The 15,405-nt window shown below is 35.0% G+C and overlaps 1 protein-coding gene across 1 annotated transcript in view; it reads left to right on the forward strand.

Moving 5' to 3' along the window:
* The window catches only part of NKAIN2 (sodium/potassium transporting ATPase interacting 2), a 966,228-nt gene that overhangs the window by 443,614 nt on the left and 507,209 nt on the right, over positions 1-15,405 (forward strand). The window contains exon 4 of the mRNA XM_079939169.1: positions 6,213-6,350. Coding sequence (XP_079795295.1) covers positions 6,213-6,350 — 138 coding nt within the window. The remainder of the gene's footprint in view (positions 1-6,212; positions 6,351-15,405) is intronic.

Genomic DNA, 15,405 nt, shown 5'->3' on the forward strand with positions numbered 1-15,405 from the left:
TAATGAAATTGAAACTGTGATTAAAAATCTTCCACCAAACAAAAGTCCAGGACCAGATGGCTTCACAGGTGAATTCTATCAAACATTTAGAGAAGAGCTAACACCTATCCTTCTCAAACTCTTCCAAAAAATTGCAGAAGAAGGAAAACTCCGAAATTCATTCTATGAGGCCACCATCACCCTGATACCAAAACCAGACAAAGATACTACAAAAAAAGAAAATTACAGAACAATATTACTGTTGAATATAGATGCAAAAATCCTCAACAAAATACTAGCAAACAGAATCCAACAGCACATTAAAAGGATCATACAGCATGATCAAGTGGGATTTATCCCAGAGATGTAAGGATTTTTCAATATATGCAAATCAATCATTGTGATACACCATATTAACAAATTGAAGAAGAAAAACCATATGATCATCTCAATAAATGCAGAAAAAGCTTTTGACAAAATTCAACACCCATTTATTATAAAAACTCTCCAGAAAGTGGGCATAGAGGGAACCTACTTCAACATAATAAAGGCAATATACAACAAACCCACAGCAAACATCATTCTAAATGGTGAAAAAGTGACGCCATTTCCTCTAAGATCAGGAACAAAACAAGGATGTCCACTCTCACCACTATTATTCAACATAGTTTTGGAAGTCCTAGCCACAGCAATCAGAGAAGAAAAAGGAATACAAATTGGAAAAGAAGTAAAACTATCACTGTTTGCAGATGACATGATACTATACATAGAGAATCCTAAAGATGCCACCAGAAAACTACTAGAGCTAATTAATCAATTTGGTAAAGTTGCAGGATACAAAATTAATGCACAGAAATCTCTTGCATTCCTATACACTAATGATGAAAAATATGCAAGAGAAATTAAGGAAACACTCCCAGTTACCACTGCAATGAAAAGAATAAAATACCTAGGAATAAACCTACCTAGGTAGACAAAAGACCTGTATGCAGAAAACTGTAAGACACTGATGAAAGTAATTAAAGATGATACCAACAGGTGGAGAGATATACCATGTTCTTGGATTGGAAGAATCAATATTGTGAAAGTGACTATACTACCCAAAGCAATCTACAGATTCAATGCAATCCCTATCAAATTACCAATGGCATTTTTTACAGAGCTAGAACAAAAAATGTTAAAATTTGTATGGAGACACAAAAGACCCCGAATAGCCAAAGCAGTCTTCAGGGAAAAAAACAGAGCTGGAGGAATCAGACTCCCAGACTTCAGACTATACTACAAAGCTACAAAGCTACAAAGTAATCTAGACAATATGGTACTGGCACAAAAACAGAACTATCGATCAACAGAACAAGATAGAAAGCCCAGAGATAAACCCACACACCTCTGGTCAACTAATCTATGACAAAGGAGGCAAGGATATACAATGGAGAAAAGACAGTCTCTTCAATAAGTGGTGCTGGGAAAACTGGACAGCTACATGTAAAAGAATGAAATTAGAACACTCCCTAACACCATACACAAAAATAAACTCAAAATGGATTAGAGACCTAAATGTAAGACTGAGCACTATCAAACTCTTAGAGGAAAACTTAGGAAGAACACTCTTTGACATAAATCACAGCAAGATATTTTTTGATCCACCTCCAAGAGTAATGGAAATAAAAACAAAAATAAACAAATGGCACCTAATGTAACTTCAAAGCTTTTGCACAGCAAAGGAAACCATAAACAAGACCAAAAGACAACCCTCAGAATGGGAGAAAATATTTGCAAATGAATCATTGGACAAAGGATTAATCTCCATAATATATAAACAGCTCATGCAGCTCAATATTAAAAAAACAAACAGCCCAATCCAAAATTGGGCAGAAGACCTAAATAGACATCTCTCCAAAGAGGACATACAGATGGCCAAGTAGCACATGAAAAGCTGCTCAACATCACTAATTATTAGAGAAATGCAAATCAAAACTACAGTGAGGTATCACGTCACACCAGTTAGAATGGGCATCATCGGAAAATGTACAAGCAATAAATGCTGGAGAGGGTGTTGTTGGGAGTGTAAATTGATACAGCCACTATGGAGAACAGTATGGAAGTTCCTTAAGGAACTAAAAATAGAATTACCATATGACCCAGCAATCCCACTACTGGGCATGTACCCAGAGAAAACCATTATTCAAAAAGACACATTCACCCCAATGTTCATTGCAGCACTATTTACAATAGCCAGGTCATGGAAGCAACCTAAATGCCCATCGACAGACGAATGGATAAAGAAGATGTGGTACATATGTACAAGGGAATATTACTCAGCCATAAAAAGTAATGAAATTGGGTCATTTGTAGAGACGTGGATGCTTGTAGAGACTGTCATACAGAGTGAAGTAAGTCAGAAAGAGAAAAACAAATATTGCATATTAACGCATATATGTGGAACCTAGATAATGGTACAGATTAACCGGTTTGCAGAGCAGAAATTGAGACACAGAAGTAGAGGAAAAACGTATGGACACCAAGGGGGGAAAGCAGGTGGGGGTGGGGGTGGTGGTGTGATGAATTAGGCAATTGAGATTGACATGTATACACTGATATGTATAAAATGAATGACTAATAAGAAAATAAATAAATAAAAAACATTTAAAAAATTTATGTAAAATTAGCAAAATAGACAAGCATGAAAGAGACTTATTCCCTAAGACCTTTTATGTGAAAATGCCACACACACAAACAACAGCAGTAATGTTTTTCAAGGCTATATGCATCTATTTGTATGTCAGGTGTTTCAAAGGGCATAAAATAAGTATATTAGAGTCCAGTGGATGATAGGGGAATAACATTGAGAGCATGGGTTGTTGGAGTCAAATAAGAAAATAAACAAAACGAAAAGGAACTCTGCCTTGACCAGTGATGATATAATGTTATGAGGTGACAAGTATGATCAAAGAGATTCTCTATACTATTCTACAATAAATAAGGTAAAAATGTAGCATATATCCTGTACCCAGCCTATGCCTCCAGCAAAATCTGTGAAAGCTTTCTTTTTTTGGACTAGATGTGGCAAGAGTTCTAAAGCAAGGACACAGCACAGGGCATGCACATACGCCTACATTCCTGTTGGACCACTTACCACTTCTGAGACTGCAAGAAAATCACACAGCCATACTACATCTTAGATTTCTTAGTCTGAAAAATAAGACGATAATATTTACTTCTCTGGGTTTTGTGCAGATTCGATGACCAAGGAATAGTATGAAAGTCTGGCATGTAGTAAGTGTTTTAACAAATAGTACTCAGCCATAAAAAAGAATGAAATACTGCCATTTGAAATGAATACCAATTGAATGAAATACTGTCCAGCAACATGGATGGACATAGAGATTATCATACTAAGTGAAGTAAGCCAGACAGAGAAAGACAAATATTATATGATATCACTTACATGTGGAATCTAAAAAAAAAAAGGATACAGATGAACTTATTTACAAAACAGAAAGAGACTCACAGACATAGAAAAAAACTTATGGTTATCAAAGGGGAGGGAATAAATTAGGAGGTTGGGATTAACATAGACACACTACTATATATAAAATAGAGAGTCAACAAGGACCTACGGTATAGCCAGGGAATTATTCTCATTATTTTGTAATAACCTATAAGGGAAAAGAATCTGAAAAAGAATATATATGTATGTGTGTGTGTGTGTTGTGTGTGTGTGCGTGTGTGTGTGTGTATAACTGAATCACCGTGCTGTATACCTGAAACTATCACAACATTGTAAATCAACTATACTTTAATTTTTAAAAATTCAATTAACTTAAAAAAGAAAATATTCTCTTTCCTCTAACTCCACAACCTCCTAGTGATTTCATAGTTAATATACATCCTGTTGGAAGGAGTTCTTAGGAAAGACTGTACCTACTCTGTAAATTGTTAATTCCCTTTATACTTACTGAAATCTTCCATTCTTCAGCCCTAGCTCTAAACAGTAAAACCTGTGATAAAGCTACTTAGGATGACTAAGGAGCCCATCAAAAAGAGGAGGAAAAAGCAGAAATACTATAAGTGAAGAACTGCACATTAGCTTGTTCAGTCTGCATAACCTCATAAGTAATGTTTGATGAAACCATTAGTTCTGTCATAAAAGAAGACTGATAAATGTTGATGCAACTTCATTTTAGCCTTGCAGACTTAGTGAGTATATTATTCTCTATATATTTGTTATAATTAACGATGCTCTTTTCTTCCATAATTGGAGCATTTATTGAGGGATTTCCCACTGTTTGACTGATGCACTTATCCTCTATACCTTTTCCCTGCTGTGTCCCCACAGTTATGATGCTCAAAATTTATAGAGTTTAAATTCTTCTTGCTGCTGTTTTACATTTGTACTTACTGTTTATTCATAGGATAAAGATAACAGAATTCTGTGTTAGAGGGAGCTTTTATATAGACAATTAGCAATGCTGAGAACAACCACTTATCTTTTGGTAATGTTGATGAATTCCAACAAGGCATACGTAATATTGCTTAACATCACAAATGGGCCTCCTTTATAAGGAGTGTTGACTGCATGATAACAATTGAAGGAATGTTTCATCAGGAGACAGTTCAAAGTTTATGAGGCTTGGGTTATGTGCATATTCCATGACAGTCTGTTTGTTAATCAATCAGAATATTGAATTCCCCTGTTGGGACTCTGGTGGGTATTTTGGATTTAGAATGTGTAGCATAGAACAGACCTGGACCTAGATCCTCTCTTTTTCTTTTTTTTTTTTTTTTTTTATTCACTGCCAGGACTAAGTGAAACTTAAGATTTGTTTAGGCTGGACTCTTACCGTTACAACGTAACATGGTACCTGGTGTGTCTTAGGAAATAGAGGTGTCATGCAAACAGTTGTCATGAGTTTATGTTCTCCTTCAATGCCTGATGAGAAAATGTGCTGTCAGTTAAAGAACTGCAGTGGGAATAATGGTCATTCAAGAAGTCTTCAAACCTAGGCTACAGGTATTTAATTTAAAAGCAAACCGTCTGTTTGAAGAGTTAGTGTGTCCTTCTGAAAAGAAATATCATTAAAGCAGAGTGATAAAGCATAGTTAGTGACTTAGGGGTTTTAAAATCATTTTCCTTTAAAAGTTAATTGAAAAACAATTGTTGAATCTCCGTGCTTAACATCAGGTCCTTTTACAATGTTTTACTAGGAACAGACAGTTTGTTATCATTCCACCTGAGGGCAGGCAGGAAAAATAAAGCTGCGTTTAATTCACACCATTCCCTTTTGCTTTGTTAGATCTGATGAGAGGCTTGTCAGCTATTCAGGTTTCACTTGTCAATATAAAGTGGCACTTCTGGACTACTGACCAATCTCAGGGTGTTGTTTGGTTGGTCGGTGAGTTGGTTGTTTGATTGGTTTTGCTTTTCTTCCCCCACTGTTTACCTATGACTTAATTGTAAACTTGTAAACACAGATGAATATGGAAGAATTTCAAATGCCTTAAGTTTCTTGTTTTTATAACGGTGATGCTTTATTTTTATTTTTTAAAATAAAAAATTGTTTTAAGTTTCTTTCAGGGCCCTTCTTTTTCCTGGTTACTATAGGTAACTGGATATGATTTTTTTTAAAGTCACATTTGATTTATAATCTAGTACTATTAAAGTTAGAAGGACCCTAGACATTAGTCAAAGTCTTACATTTTACAAATGAGTAATCAAATCAGACTCCCAGAGGAAGGAAATGACTTACCTGGGGCACTACAGCTGCCTAGTGGCAGGTCGACATCCAGAATCTGGTCTCTTGACTTGCCGAAGAATTCTTTTTCCTCTCCATCAACCCCCTTTGCTCTATTCCCAACTTATACAGTGACATTTGAGCAGATCCTAACAACAAGCCCTTGGTGTGGACGTCATTTCCCGAACTTGCTGGTTGATGACTTCAAGTGTTTGACAATGCATATGACAATATAATTTATCCTGTGACTGCACAGATGACATCCTGCGAATACTACTTGATGCCTCCATAAAATCATCCCTGAAAGGATTGTACCTGTCTCTGGATCCACGGCTTCCATAGTCTTCCTTTGAAATATACCTAAAAATGTCTTTCTCACTGTTAAAGACAAATGCCAGATATGGTAACACAGTTACAATTGCTAATTATAATGTCGGTGTGATCCTTTATTTTCTCTCATCACTGTGCTTATCTATATATCCTGTTTTGCTCTTCTAGGTTTGTGTGCTGGAGAGGCAAATATTTGACTTCCTTGGATATCAGTGGGCACCTATCCTGGCAAATTTTGTACATATTATTATCGTCATTCTTGGTTTATTTGGAACTATTCAATATAGACCTCGTTACATAACAGGAGTAAGTACCCTCCCTGCTCTTCATTATTGAAATAGAGAAAAATATGCAAACTACAAATGTCTTGAAAATTTTTATGTATATCCTTTGCTTAAAGCACCATGTGTTTGTTTATATAGTTTCAGATTATATCTACAGTAATTAAAAATGTCAAGCTTAAAACACTTGGCAGTGAATGGAATCAGATTGTATTTTCATAGATTGTACTTTCAGCCAATATTCTCTTATAATTACAAGCAGGACAGTGCCCCTATATGTATGAATTGTAAAGTCATGGTTTCTGATTTAACAGATTTTAATGGGACTTCTTCCCATTTTAGATAATTATATTTTATAAATTGCATAAAGGTAGTTTAAAATCAATACAAATGAACATGTAGTATTGATGGGAAAATGTTAATACATATTAGGGTTAATATTTGACATACTTGAAAGCCAGAATAGTCTGGAACATGGTCTCTGTGTTCTCCATAATTCTCTTTTTGGCTCAGAGGAAGTATTTTGCATTCCCACTCAAGTTAAACGTACTTAACATAAAAGTGAAATGCAACTGTGTTGCAGTTGCTATGGGAACCATAACAAGATCTTTTACTCTTGTATGTGCCTCAGATCTCAGCTATAGCTCTTCATTAATGTAGATTTTTTTAGTGTCATCATTTTTTTCTATTTCTTCTGTTTTTGACAAAGCAAAAATCTATAGGCATTTATTTTAAATTATAAAGCAAAAGTTTGGTAAAGGCATTTATATAAGACAGTGTAGCTAAATATCTGCCTTATTCAACACAAACCAGCAGGCCTTCTCGGGTTTCACGAAAGCCTCCTTAACATAAAAGATGCCTTCCTATGACCTGTTCACTCTCTGTCATCTGGGACCCAGATAAAGCTCATTGGCACTGAAACAGGCAATGTGGTGGCAGCTGGGATCAAGATATCCACTGTCTGGCTAAGGCTGAGTCAGAAGCCCATAGTCTTCTCCTCTGGGAACATACCCAGAAATGAGTGTATGTCACCTCTAAGGGTGTGTTTCCCTGTAAACCTTGTAATACTTTTCACAAGGTTACAAGTAGGATGTGTTCTGTTGCAGAGTGAAGTTTCTCAATGATAAGATATGATAGTAGTGTTTACTTTCTTTTATAAATTGTAATTTGATCCAATACAAGGAAGGTGGTACAGTGCTTGGGAGTGGGTTTTCTGAAGTCATAATTCCAGGGTTGAAATCTTTCATCTACCAATTTCTGTGTGACTTTGGACAGCATAACCTGACCAATCCTTAGATTTTTTACATTAAAAATGAAAGCAATAGTTATAGTGACTCATATGCTTCAATTGATATATTATAAGCCATCATGTGAAAGATTCTCAATTTAACTTTCCTCTTTCATTAGACTTTGAGGCTTCGCCATGATTTTATTCTAATAAATAGTGTTGCTCTGAGTATCACCATATAAATATGTCATCTCTTTTTTGTGATAAAGTTCCTGGAATGAAAATCTAGGCGTGGATGAAAATGTTTGAACAGTTTAAAAGGTTTTTTGTGTTTGTTTTTGGTTTTTTGTTTTTTTTTTTTTTTTTTTGAGGAGTAAGTGGGATATTCTATAAATGATCTCGGCACAATGCTTGGTATTTAAAAAGTGCTCAGTAAATGTTAGCTATAATAATTTTATGCTTATTATCATTTGAAAATAATACTGAACTGTATATACTAGAAATAGCCTGATAGGCAATTTAAAATAGAGCATGGTGTTGTAAGCTATTGGTTGAACTCTTTCCGCCACTTTTATTTCAAGCTGCTACAACTCTTAAATTTTTTTGTGTGATATTTCTGTGTACCAAATTATAATTCCATCCCGAAACCACTAGGTGGCATTCTATGCGGGGCAGGGGGGCGGCTCTGTGGAGCTCTGGTTCTTTATGCCTCAGTGCAGAAAGAATTCAGCGAGAGGCAAATTGATAGATAAGAAGTGATTTATTAGAATGGGAGACTTGTGAAGCTTACAAGCAAGCGGGCGAGAGGGTGCCATGCCACGAACTTACTGGGCTACAGTTTTATAATCAAAGGAAAAGTGGGTAGGGAGAGAAGACCACCTTCTTCCTCATTCTTGAGTAGATGGCAAGCTTCTATCATCAGCACTTCCTCCATGTTGTGTGGGGGAGTTTTCTTGTCCCTACCTGGTCAAGCCAGGACTGTCGATGGTGCAATGGAAATGAGCAAAAAAGGTGGCAACATATGCTAAAAATGGTAAATCATCTCACGTTTTAGTATAATGTGACCTTTTCTTTATATTTTTGTTTTTAGTGTGTGCAGAGGAGTGTGTCCTAGGAATCATTAATCTACTAAGCTCCTTGAGCAGGATGTGGGTCTCATGCCATCATTGTTTATTGTTTGGGGGCATGTCTCATGCTTCTGTTGCATTGTTTTGTTGCTAAACAAGCCTCCATGGTTTTGTGGTTAAGCAAACCTGCTTTCTTGAATGATCATTAACTTATGGGGGTCTCCCATACTTTTTTTCTCTACTTTTCTCTACTTACAATCCCCTAGTGGGATTAAATGTTTAATCACCTACTTTGTCCCTTTATTCTGTCCCTATCAATCCTCTTCAATAAAATACATACCCACTAGAGACAGTGTCCTGTGTTTTCAAGACAGGACACTCTCTCTAGTGTTACATAAGAGTTAGGATACTGTGGGACACACTTAAGATGTAGAACTTTTATATAATTGAGAGGATCTCTGAAATCTTTCTGAGGTCTTAACACTGTGTCTTAGCGCTACATCTTTGATTTGATCTTGTCTTGCAGACAGAATCCTTAATCTGTTCTTTTTCTTGAAACAGTGTCTTAACTTGGAAAATCTTTTGCCAGCTGGAGATGCTGTAAATGTGAAACTTTTATTTTCCAACCCAGAAAGTCTTGAGTTAGCAATATAGCTTCTAAATTCTACTTGAAAACTGAATTGTTCTTTCTTTAGCTCATCTCTCTTATAATACCATGTTATGTATGGCTAAAAGATTACAAATAACACTGTCAACTGTTTGCTTGGATATCCCTTTAGCCAGATCCACAAGTTTATAGGTATATTTTCTATCTTCAAAATTATTTCAGGCAATAGTTAAGCTTATTGTTCCAATAATAATTATTGTGAGTCCTCTTTTCTCCAGTCCTCAAAAACAATTTCTTTACTGTTTTTCCTGTTTTCACTGATTCTTCTCACTGCCCTTCTGGTCTCCAGCTGCCACCTTGTCTCAAAATTAATGCTGTGTGTTTCAGGTTTGTGTTACAGTACCACTCAATTTCTGTTCTAGTTATCTATTTCTCTGTAATTTCTGTATAACAAACCATTTCTGTATACCAAATTCATGGAATCTAGTGGCATGATGTCATGTTGAAGGTCAAAAGTTGATTCAGGAAAATAGAGCATTTGCCATAAAAATGGAGTCAAAAATTTTGTTTGCCTAAAGATGATAAAAGAAATTTTTATTTTTTGGCTGCATTGGGTCTTCGTTGCTGCACGCGAGCTTTCTCTACTTGCGGCGAGTGGGGGCTCCTCTTCGTTGCAGTGCACAGGCTTCTCGCTGTGGTGGCTTCTCTTGTTGTGGTTGTGGAGCATGGGCTCTAGGCACCTGGGCTTCCGCAGTTGTGGCGTGTGGGCTCAGTAGTTGTGGCACGCAGTCTCTAGAGTGCAGGCTCAGTAGTTGCAGCGCATGGGTTTCGTTGCTCCGTGGCATGTGGGATCTTCCTGGACCAGGGCTCGAACCCATGTCCCCTGCATTGGCAGGAGGATTCTTAACCACTGCATCACCAGGGAAGTCTGATAAAAGGAATTTTAATTAAAAGAAACTTGAATGGAATCATAGATGACAGAAATTCTGGTCAATGAAGGATCTGAGTTTAGCAGGAATCTTCCTGGTAACTGGAAGATCTTATAACTTCCTACAGTTATCAGACAAGCTGCAACTAACAACACTGTACTGCTGCAGTTAAGAAATTTCCATAGGCTCTCTGGAGACTTAAATATTAACAATGAAATTTCTTTTCCTCTCCCCTAAAAATGTAAGCCTTTATGATTTCTATATTTGTCATTTTATATTGAAATAGAAAACAATTTAGTATAAAAATAGAGATAAGCACTTTCATAATTTCACAAGTGAAACTTATTATTGATATTTTTGCACATTTCCTTCACGTATGTGCAACTGAAATGTATCAGATTATGCTACATCTCGTGTATTTTTTTATGTAATGTGACATCAATTTTGGAATTCATATGGCTAGTTCATTGTTCATTTAACCTTTTACACTATTATTGTATATTATACTATGAAACATAATATATGCTGTATCTTATGGTATATTATATATTATTATACATTATACTATTTTCATGTTTTTATGATACATATTTCCCTATAATCATCTCCATAAAAAAATACCCTCATCTTCATTTCTGATTTCAGTCCTTAGGAGAAATACCTAGATATAACTAAATAATATGAACAATTTTAAGTTTTTTGTTATATAATTGATAATTACTGATCCAAAATCATTTTATTGAATTATCCTCCCACCAGTGTACAGCAGAGTGTATTTCTCTGCACTCTTGCTAACCCTGAATATTATCTGTTCTCATATTTTTTAATCTACTAGGAGAAAAAGTGTCATTTTTTATTGCATTTCTTATTTTACTGAGTTGGGCTTTTTCATATATTCATTAACCATTTCTATTTCCTTTTCGAGGGACTGTCATTTTGTGTTTGTTCATTTTTTTTCCATAGAGGTGTTTATCATAACAATTTTTATATTTGGATCACATAGTAAAGGTATTTACCCTTTAAATATCAATTTCATTTTGATTTTTATTACTTTTCTCTTATTAAAATTAACTCCCTTTCCCTTCGTGATATCCTCTATTGCTTTAAATTTCATTTTGAAAAGTGTGATGATGTCTTCATTATCCTTAGGGCTAATTTTGCTAAAAGAAAAAGGCAGATGCCCTGAAATAGAATCTAAGGAAAAAGTATCCCTTTCCACATTTGCTATTTGTAAAGAGTTTCAGTTTATTGATGGGACATTTTATTGTTTAATTGAAAACTACCCCCCCTCAAAAGAAAGCATGTGGACATCCTCTGAAACACTGAGCACAGTAGCAACCAATAAAATTTAAATAGCACTGGTAATGAGTTTTTTTTCCTCTATTAGTCTTCTATTTCATAAGAGCAAAGAAGAAAATATTTTAAATTTAAAACAGTTAATTAGGACAAGAACTCGTTAATACGCTTTGTGGGCCTCTGTCATTTCAAAGAATATAATATGTTGAAGTAAAATTAAATAGCTGCTTTCAATTCCAAGCAAAGGAAATCTGAAGCAAGAATCCATAGAAATCGTCTGTACTGTATAATTCTCTATAGCATGGAGAGTCCCAAAGAAAAGGCCAGATTAATTCTGGTGGAATAATTCATACATAAATACATACAAATGGCTCCCATGAAAGAATTAGCTTATGTCATAAATGGAATTGCCAAATGCATCTTCATTTGGGCTAAAGACACTGACAAGCAGAACATGATTTAAGATATCCAGTGGTTATTAGTTAATGACCAAAAATGTTAATGAGTTGCACTGCTTTAAACTGTCTAAAATAATCTGAGGAGTGTGTAGGTTCCTACCTGGTGAAGGCATAGCAATTTGTTTGGAGATATTGCCACAAGACATGTTGCCATAACTCTCAATTTTTTTTCACCTCCCTCCATTCCTTCCTCCCTCCCTTCCTTCTTTCCTTCCTTTCTTCCTTCCTTCTTTCCTTTTTTTCCTTCTCCTTCCTTCCTTCCCTCCCTCCCTTGCTTTGTTTCTCTCTATTTAACCAAGTTATTTTTGAAAGAAAAAAGAATAATTTATAGAGCTTGGAACCACTGGCTTGGTCGATGAAACTCATCCCAAAACTAGAAATAGATTCAAAATAGCTAAAAATCCATTACTCAGATTTCATAAAAACAGAGAAGAGGACGGCATACCAAAATCACAGTAATATTTATAAGAATCATGTTTCTTTTTTTCTTACCACTTCCATTACTATCCACAGATTCTACTAGATACCTTCCTCTACAAATCCTACAGAACTCACATTAACTTTATAAAATTTTTGTTCAAACTGGTATGACTAGGAAATAGCGGAGTCAGGATGTGGACCCATGCTGTTAACCAAACCCCTTCTCTTAACCATTGTACTGAACTGTCTTTTAGGTGCACAGCTCAGAGGGCCACAATTTATCTGACAAATGAAAACAGGTTTTGTTAAGTTGTTGGCAAATCCAAAATCCATCATGGCATTTGCAGTTTGAAGATCATTTAGATTTTAAATTGTGCTCTGCCATCCCTATATCAAGGATTATGTTTTTAGCTCTGTATTTAGTGAGGAAATGACCTTATTTCTCAAGAATTAAGAACACAAAACCTTTAGCGATGGATATTTTTGCAGAAGAACAATATCATAGGGAATCCTTAAGTTCCAGAAATAGTGAATTAGAATGGTATTTAAAACAAATTTTATTATGGCAATCAGCATTTTAATAATGGTAATTCATATGTATGCATATGTACATATGCATATATAACATAATTTACATCTAATATATATTAAATTATATATTATATATTATATATAATTATATACAATATATATAATTATGTATAATATATTATATATATATTAATTAAGAACAAAAGTATCTCTTTCCACATTTATTTGCAAAGAGCTTCCAATAACTGATGGGAGAGTTTGTTTCTATGTAACCGAAAAAACACCCATATTATATACCAAAAATATGTATGTATGTATGTATATTATTGTACCTATTGAAGAGTTTTTCCATGAAAAACTACAATAGCTAATCCAAAATTAAATGAGTGGGAAAAATTGGGATTGGTTTCCTGTTTTGTTACCGAAAAATCAAGAGATTAAAATAACGTGATTAAAGCTAATTTCAGGAAGCAGGGCTGTGATGGTTAGAAAGAAAAGCCAGTGTTCATGAATCTTCATTCATTGGGTTTTAAAAATAATGAACTATTAGACTGTCATTAGACCCCTACTCATTCTTCCAAAATAATGAAGAATTGAATACTACTTTTAGTTTGCATATTAAGGTTTTAGATGGATGATTTCAGATTGTTGCTGAGCACTAAACTTTTGTTCCTCAATTTGGGCCGCGCTTTTTTGGTTTCTTGTTTGTTTTTTTCTACAGTTATTTTTTTAAAGTATTAATATGTGCTTGTCAGTGAGTATTGCTTTGTGAATTGACACACATCCTTCTCTCCATGGAGGGAGGGCACGGCATACAGAGACAGTAATGAGACAGCTTCAGACAAATCAACACCTGCATTGACTTCCTTGATTTTGCTTTTCCTTGAGCCAGTATACTAAAAGGAAAGGATCCCCATGTCATCCTGGGCAAGTCTTGAGGGCCACAAGGTGCCTGGAGCACCAGAAAAGAAAGCTGAGATCTATTTTGTAAAAACATTCTGTTACGGCGATTCGGGAAATGTATAGACTCTTCAGAGGGTCTGTAAAAGCAAATAGTCACAAACTCAATTTGTGTGACAAAAAAAAAAGACTCTACATTTTTGGAATTTACTATGTACTGATAATCAGCCATGATTTGAATTTTAAGTGTTCAAGGAGCTCAGGTCCCCATGGAGACTATAACCAACAGCAATAAATGAGGAGTAGGTTCTGGGCCCTATTTCCAGGTCATATGCTTCTTTCACTCTAGTAACGTTACCTCCCTAAAAATTTGTGTACTCTTTTCAGTCATGTCTAGGAAATTATTAATCTATGTTTAAGCAGTTGTTTTGAGTCTTTTATTCACTTTTTGCAGGAAAAAAACTACCCAAAAGAAAATGTATTGCAGCTAAAGCATTAAAAATGCACACTTTCTGTTCAGGACAGAAAATCAATGTAGATTAGAGATGAAAAGACTTGAGATAGTAGTAAATTAACATTGCTTCTAATGACTTAGAGTAATCGTGAAACTAACTCTTTTCCCATAAGCCTGGAAGGGAAAAAAAAAAAAACATCATTACAAGTTTTTATGGATTTAGCCTGTAGTCCTAAAATAAATGTAATAATGCAACATGGTGAATGCAATTTATTCTCAAAAGGATGTGTTCCCTTAGGGAATTGTGGGCCATTTTTTCTACAAGAAGATAACTTTGTGCTCACATTCTGATGTTAGACTGTGACTAAAGATTTATAGAATGTGACAAATATAAGTAATTACATTTTAACAATCTAAGTTCCTATTTGTAAGTCATCTAATAATTTTTGGAAAAAAATTTTGAGAGGAGATGTGAGATATATATATATATATATATACACACACACACACACATATGTGTGTATTATTTCTTTCCTAAAATAAAAAAAAATCAATTTATGCAGAATTTTAAAAATCAAAATGTTAAATTAGACTTAAAATAAAAGTCTCACCCTTCTCCAGCTGTTCCTAGTCTCTTTATAGTTCTTCTGTGGTCTATATATAGACATCTCAGAGGGTCTGTAAAAGCAAAATCATTTCACTCGAGTTTATTTTCGGATCACACTTTGTTTTGACAGCCCCTACCCCCCAAATCCCCCTCCCCCTATCCACTAGAGTTTGCCTTTCTTTTATTCTTGAACGTAGGAAAAAGGCTTTTTTAAGAAGTGTATCCTAAGTATATCTCCAATTCTTATTCTATTTGTATTTTGGAAACCCACTGCTTTACTGTTTGAATTTAGACCATTTTCTTTAGATTTGACCATGATTTTAAATGTGGGTTTTTGTTTTTAGGCTAGGCTCTTCTTCCCTGGACACTTCCCTCTCAGTACCCTATCCTCTCCTGTCTAAATTGGTGACTCTCCAGGCCTATTACACATCCATCTTCCCTGCTCTGCACCCCCCTGAGTTAGATTCAAGCTTTGTTAGATCCTACGTATTTTCTTTATGATACTCTTCACCCAAATTCCTGAAAAATCATGTTCACGAGGTAAGCTTTCTGAGTTTATTCTATCTTTACACTTGAGTAATAG

Source organism: Stenella coeruleoalba, assembly GCF_951394435.1.
Source record: "Stenella coeruleoalba genome assembly, chromosome: 12".
Lineage (NCBI taxonomy): Eukaryota > Metazoa > Chordata > Mammalia > Artiodactyla > Delphinidae > Stenella > Stenella coeruleoalba.